The 7,361-nt window shown below is 34.3% G+C and overlaps 1 protein-coding gene across 1 annotated transcript; it reads right to left on the bottom strand.

Annotated features, from left to right (window-relative positions):
* Positions 1 to 380: 380 nt before the first annotated feature.
* On the bottom strand, positions 381 to 6,077 carry LOC116004040. Its single transcript, XM_031243981.1, has 11 exons — positions 6,008 to 6,077; positions 5,441 to 5,563; positions 5,218 to 5,325; positions 5,034 to 5,123; positions 4,818 to 4,943; positions 4,647 to 4,707; positions 4,265 to 4,357; positions 3,240 to 4,165; positions 1,944 to 3,146; positions 1,196 to 1,855; positions 381 to 1,009 (listed from the first exon to the last, which is right to left on the bottom strand). Exons 1-11 carry the CDS (start codon positions 6,075 to 6,077, stop codon positions 381 to 383), a joined length of 4,089 nt encoding a protein of 1,362 aa, XP_031099841.1.
* Positions 6,078 to 7,361: the final 1,284 nt, after the last annotated feature.

Below are 7,361 nucleotides of genomic sequence, written 5' to 3'. Positions count from 1 at the left end.
TATGTTGTAGATATAAGAAAAAAAAATGATATGTTGATAAGGATGTTAAGAAATAATTAGAAATTTGAATGGTTATAATATACTTTTCACAATATTATTATATTGTGAACAATTGGAGTTCGGGCATATAAAATATACTAATCATTCTTCCAAATCAAAATATTGAATTCATATTACCATTACATTAAAAAAAATTTCAAATTATTGAAAACTTCTTTGTAAACAACATTAGTTGTTTGCTTACAACATCTTTCTAAATCAGTACAAAGTAGGATCTTTAAACCGGTTGGATTACTAACTCTTGAAACAGCAACATACAGTTGGCCATGCACAAATACCGGTTTCTTTAATAACAACCCGACATGAGATAATGTTTGACCTTAACTTTTGTTGATGGTCATAGCATATGACAACATTAAATGGAATTGTCTTCTATTAAACTTAAATGGTAACCTTGGATCTGAAGGCGTCATACTCATCCTAGGAACCAAAACCCTTGTACTCGAATGACTGCCTGTCATTATCTTAGCCTCTATTACATGTTCTGAAAGTCTGGTTACTACCAATCTAGTACCATTACATAAGCCGAGCGAGTGATCAATGTTTCTTAACAGCATAACAGGTGAACCAACTTTCAAAGTCAACGAATGGTTTGGTATACCTGATGCCTTAAGACCATTAAGGAACTCAGGTGTGTGAACGTCTGCCAGTACTCCATTATCATTGTCAGTTTGACAGACAGAATCACAACTAAGATATGTTCTGCTCTCAGCTTCGTGCATGCTACTCGTGTAATCATTAACTGCATTCACCACATCCAATGTTGGAGCAAGAATTGCCCTACTTTCTAGAAAACTATTATCACACGAACCATTCTGAAACATAGGAAATGTACTTTCAACGATTGTTGCGATTGGGTCGCCATTTGATAACAATAACATCTCGTCTGGAATGTCAATCTCTGGACAATCTTCTGTCAATGAACCTGTTGTACCATCCCCTATAGCAGCTATCCAGTTTGCAAATTGTTCAACTTGTTATTTTTCTATGGCATTCTCCACGCTATTCAACCGTAGATTTTTTGTCAACCTAAGAACAGTACAATTGCGCCATAGGTACGATGAATTTATTGTTGCAGACACAATATCTTACCTAGAGCCCTTAGGTATTACCGGTAAAATCTGCCTAAAATCACCTCCTAGAACTACAGTCTTACCACCAAATGTAGACATCTCACTCGCAGGATTAGAAAAGCGGAGCAAGTCTCGCATAGTTCTATCTAGTGCTTCGAAGCAGTGTTTGTGCATCATGGGGGCTTCATCCCAAATGATTAACTTTGTCTTCACAATCAACTCAGCAAGGTCGCTACCTGGTTTAATATTACACGTGGTGTCCTCATTAACATTAATTGGTATAGCAAACCTTGAGTGTGCAGTTCTTCCACCTGGCAAGAGTAGCGAAGCAATGCCACTTGAAGCTACATTGATAACAATCTCACCTTCAGACCTCAATGTTGAAGATAAGGCCTTCCATAGAAATGTCTTCCCTGTTCCACCGTATCCATAAACAAAAAACAACCCACCGTTGTTGGATGACACATCTCCAATTATTGTATCATAAACACCCCTTTGTTCTTCCGTCAATTGGTTAACTATCATATCACTCTCACCGGCTAAGACTGCACGATCATATGATAGTTCTTCAAACAACAAACGATTTCCATTTAGCCTTATAGAAGAAGAATTTGGTACCAGCATTGGAGGATAGTCTTTTAAAGATTTGTTGTATACTTGTAACAACTTCTCTACCTCTATTAGAGTCAAATTCTCTTTCTCCTCATTTGTTAAAACCAAATCTGTAAGGACATAGCGCAAATTAGAAAAATAATAATTGTTTAAAACTCAAATTCGTTTTAGTAAAGTAAATGTATACTTAACGCAAACCTGGTATTGATAAAAGTTTGCGCTGATTGTATTGCACATCTTCACCAAGGTGATCCAAAACTTCCTTCCAAACAATTTCTGGCCTATTAAATGAATTTGATGTCAACAATGTCACAAAAAGTTTCCTCATTGAATGAGCAAATGACCAATGACTTGCTTCTTTAATTGCATCCACATACTCCTTATCATCATCCAATAGACCACGGGCATAACACGCATCTCTAAATGAGGTATATTGAATACCATTAAAGAATTGAATTTCCTCAAAACTTGTTGGCCGGCGGACTATGTTTAGAAGACATCTCAAGTAATACAACTCTCCAGTACCCGGTGGTACATAGAAAATACGACCTATTGCAAANTTCCATTCTCGAATGTCTTTTTTCCAAACAAACTTATTCGGCATCTCAATATAAGTTAATAACTTTGCCTCAGGAAATCGTTTGTTCGCTTCAAACCATCCATTGAACATACTCTGACCGATTGTTTCTCTCAACAAAACGTTGTCAACTTTGTCGTCATCTTCGAATATCACGGTTTGACAGTCTGGTAAGTGAAAACTCAATCTCTCAACAGCTGGTGTTCTGAATTGCACGTCAAAACTAAATAGACGCCAAGTAGCCTCACAAGCTGATATGTACCGGCAGTCATAGTACATGTTAATCTCATCAATGACCTCATTGTCATGCACGTCAAAGGTACTTTTATAAAACTCAGCTGTGACCCTGTCATTCCCTTTATTCATATATTTGAATAGGTATTTGATTGATCTTGATTGATTGCACCATTCCACATTTATATGAGCCCTATATTTAAGGAGCAAGTACCTATTGTGTGGTACCACATATCTATTGTCCAATTGAATACCATTCTTCATTACAAACCTACCATCATCTCTACGTCTATAGATTGGGTAGCCATCTTCATCAAAAGTCAATGAATCAACAAATTTTTTGGGGAAATGCTTTGAACACCTTCCATTAACCATACAAGGAGATTGCTTTCTTACATGTCCACAAGGACCATGGACCATAAATTCATCTACAATCTCGTAGTATTGTTGATCAACTTCTTTGTTTGGTATCTCTGTTGATATAATGGTGTCAATAAATTTGGGCACAGCAATGCGATCGTTATTTGCTAAGAATAGTAGAATGTGAGCATGCGGTAGACCACGCTTTTGGAACTCAATAGTGTAGATTACTAAAAAAAAGTATAAAAAAACAATACTAATTAGTAAGAATGAAATTCAATTCAAACAAAAAATTCATTTTTTATTTATAGAAAGTAATTCACCTGCTCTCACTACACCAAACAATTCTCCTGATCGCAACTCCTTTATTAGGTCATCCAACTTCATTTTAAAAATTCGGCAAACAATGTCGGGCCTATCTTCAGCTTTCAGGCCACGTTGAGTTAGGTACCGTTCAATTTCCGGCCACTTAGGATTGCAAGTAAATGTGATGAATAGATTTGGATAACCTGTCCACCGACATATGGTCATAGCATCCTGGTAGTTTTGTACCATATACCTAGCACCACCTGTGAAGCTTGATGGTAGAATAATACGCTTGCCTTGTGTGCTTGGATCAATCTCACCACGGGTTAGCGCATCTGACAACCCTTTGTAAGCTTCACATCTTAACGACTTTTGATTGTTCCTTATGTATATTAGCCTTCCAGTTTCAACCATTGTGTATGCGTCTACCAAGAACTGCTGAAATAACCGTTTGGGGAATAGCAACGTCGACAGCTCCCCAGGACGTTCATGCATGCGAAAGGAGAAGAATTCCCTGGCCGCTATGTGGGTCCTACCATTGGATTGAGTGTTGGATTCTTTACACCGTTGGATGTCCTCTCTGTAGCCGTCTTCACCATATGGAAATAATAGTGGATATTGTAAAGGTAAGTATGATGGATGCAATTCACTTATCCTTTTCAATAGACCAGACCTAGTCTCAACCAATATATCACGTTGACCCATCGTTGGGTCCAAGTCTCCTACAATAAGTGCAGCAACTTCTGACACAGTTGGCAAGTTATATGTTCTGGCATCTTTATTCCATTTTCCAATAAGTCTCATCTTGATTTCTACACGTGGATTTGATTCAATATGTGTCTTGGCATTACGGAATGATTGGACTAAAACATTGTTCTCGTCAAGAACTTTTTTAATGTCAGAGACAACATCCACATGAATATTATCTTTGTCATTATTCTTCCTACAAAAAAGAATCATTATGTTTAAACCTTTAATTTTGAATAGTAATTTAGAAACATTCCATTAAGATAACATTTCTAGACAATAAAATATTACATACCTCACAGAACCAATACGGTTATTAATTTCATTATCTGTGTCGTGTATGTACAATTGAGCAAATTTTGGTTGGTTACCCTCGGTGGGTAACAAACTACCAATTGAGTGAAAATTCTGCCCATTTATCCGAAAAATTGGTGGTGCACCACCGCAATTAATTGAGTGGTCAATCTTACCGCCCATAGATGTGAAACTAAACATACTATTGTATGACCTAATGTTTTTTAGGAAACACGTCCGCTTGTCACCGTGAGAAAAGAACAAATTCATACAACTCTTTCGGCGGAGTGGACATTTGCGGCAACTTAATCTTCCCATGTGCGCAACAAACTGAATATTTAGGTAATGACTTTACTCTTGACTGACTAAGGCGCTCATTGTACCAAAACGTTGCAGAACAATGCTCACAACTATATGATGGATCTCCACAATCAGCATATTGAACTGCAGTATCGTTTGAAAAAAATAAGACATTAGTTAATATACAACTAACAACACTATAATAATTTATGTTAATTAAAAATGTATAACATAACTTATTTACCATTAATTACCTTCGTTTTTGATAACTTCATCAAAATCTTGACTTAAATCTCGACAATTTATACCTTGTGTATTTGATTCTTGGGGAATATTTGTTGTAGAATTTTCCAAGAAATATGATTGAGTATTATAATTACCTAAGAAAAACAAAAGAACGAATGAAATAACTACCATTGTGAATTTCCATTTCATCGAGAATTGAATATCTAAAATATTTAAATACATACGTGGAGATACATTCACATTGTTTTCTAATCGGGAAGCAACCGTTACTTCCAATGCACCTTTGATTTTCTTCCTTTGCCTAATCTGGCTGCCTGCTTGTTCGATAAGGGTTAGTTTAAATAGCAAACCAATTTTTGCGAACCATAGATAAAAAATCCCATAGTAATGATATATTCATATACGTACAGTTTGTAATATCACTAAGAGGTATAGACTTATCGGATCCCACCGTCATGTTCAAACTACTTCTTGGAGTATTGTTCATCTTCCCGAAAGACGGTAAGTTTGGACTACCTGCTAAGAGTTGACATTAATTTTAATGAAACTTACTAATAAGAATACATCATGAATAATAACTATAATTTAAAAAAAAATCTTAAGTGTAAAACCCATATGATATTGTACTAACCTGTTACAAGTTGTTGTTTTCCCTTAAATTTAGGTCGTTCAGAAGTTCTGCTCTCATATGGCTCACCCAATATAGAATTTGGAGTTGTGTTACGAATAGTTGTGTTAACAACACTACTCCTCTCTAAAATAATCATAATGTGATTAGTTATATATAGCAGGCATGTGTAAAAACTAATACATCGAATAAATTAACACTAACCATTTGTCAACACACTGAAAGGAGTGGATAGCGATTTTTGAAATACACCATATATGAGTAAAGTACTTGATTCACTATTTTTCGATGTAGGTGAAAAATTTTCTACAAAATATAATAGAAAACAAATGTACTACGTTAGACCACAAACTTTTGATATTTGTAATTCCATATTGGGTATGAAACCTGGAAATACATAATATTTTAAGAAAATTTAATATTAAAATTTTAGTTACCATATTAATAATTATTTTATTCATGAAATTACCCTGTATATATATATATATATATATATATATATATATATATATATGATTATATTTTTGCCCGAGAATGATCCAAAGGTGTGGTTTATTCTGGAAACCACACCTCCTCTTGTACGCTCAACGCAATCCAGTGCCTTCTTCTCATCCTTCAACAACCAGTGCCTTCTTCTCATCCTTCAACTTTCCTTTTCACTTGCTTCTTTTTTTTTTTCTCCAAAACATTTATATGTCTTAGGGGAGAAATTGAGAGATCTAGCTACAAATCTCAGTTACTCCATTTCTCTGATTTTCAACACGATCGTTGTTGATCTATGTTGAAGTAACACTTTGGGCGAATCTAAGTGAGGGAACGATGAATGTTCACACGGGTTTCATACCTGTCTATGGAGATCAAATAACCTAAGAAGGAATACGAAAGGCAGGCTTTGAGCTCTACAGAAAGCTAAGTGTGATTTAGGGCTTTTTGATTTTAATATTTAATTAGTTCATTTCTACAATTTTCTACGCAGTGTGGATAAGGGCTTTGTGATTTAGTTTTGTATTTAGTGTTTTTTATACAATTTTATACTTAACTTTCAATATATTGCAGGTATATGGAAGATCAAATACATGCATGACAGATCTGTCTACAGATTTGTTATTGTTTGGAACTGCAATACAAAGCTAAGCACGGGTCAACTGAGATAAGATTCAAAAATATACTTACAGATAAGTGTTAATTTGTGCTTTTTTATTTTGAAATTTAATTATCTGAAATTATAAGAATTTTGAGTTACAATTGAATTCTATACTGCTCTATGAATTATATTTGAATTAAATGAATATTTACTGTTAATACAGAATGAGTAATATTTTTTTTTTAGGAAAAATATAAATTTTGTGTACATTTCATTATATAGTAAATAATCTTCTCAAAATCCTAAGGTTACTTTACAATCAAATAGATTAGTATACAATTAAAGTAAAAGAGTATCAACCATTTTATATATATAATTAGTCTATATTAACAGTAATCTTTTGCATTGTGATTTATATATAGGATAGTGTGAGTGTGAATATATTATGATTGCTTAAATTTGTATGTTCAGCATTTGTATTCAAAACAACTTTATAATGTGTATATGTTGGAAAGTGTTGACTAACCTTGGCTGGATGATGATGATTCCTCTTCTTTCCAATTACTGTAGAACTTGAGAGTTGTTCATTTCTTCAACCTTAGGAATTGTATTTACTGTACAGTGTTTGAGGATGGGCTTATATGCTAACCAATCTGCTATTAAATTTTTGTTTTAATTAGAGATGTGCTGCTTGTTTATATTGGGGACTGAACAGTTTTTAAAATGATGAGTTCACATGTCCCAAAAAACATAAATATCATGTATCAATCATTCATTAATTTTTTTGATACACATATGATAAGTCTGCAACAGTATACTTAGTGAATTTCGTTTCGTTCC

Source organism: Ipomoea triloba, chromosome 14, assembly GCF_003576645.1.
Source record: "Ipomoea triloba cultivar NCNSP0323 chromosome 14, ASM357664v1".
NCBI classification, from domain to species: Eukaryota; Viridiplantae; Streptophyta; class Magnoliopsida; order Solanales; family Convolvulaceae; genus Ipomoea; species Ipomoea triloba.
The sequence above is the reverse complement of the archived record's forward strand: the minus strand, read 5'-3'. Positions and strand labels throughout refer to the sequence as shown.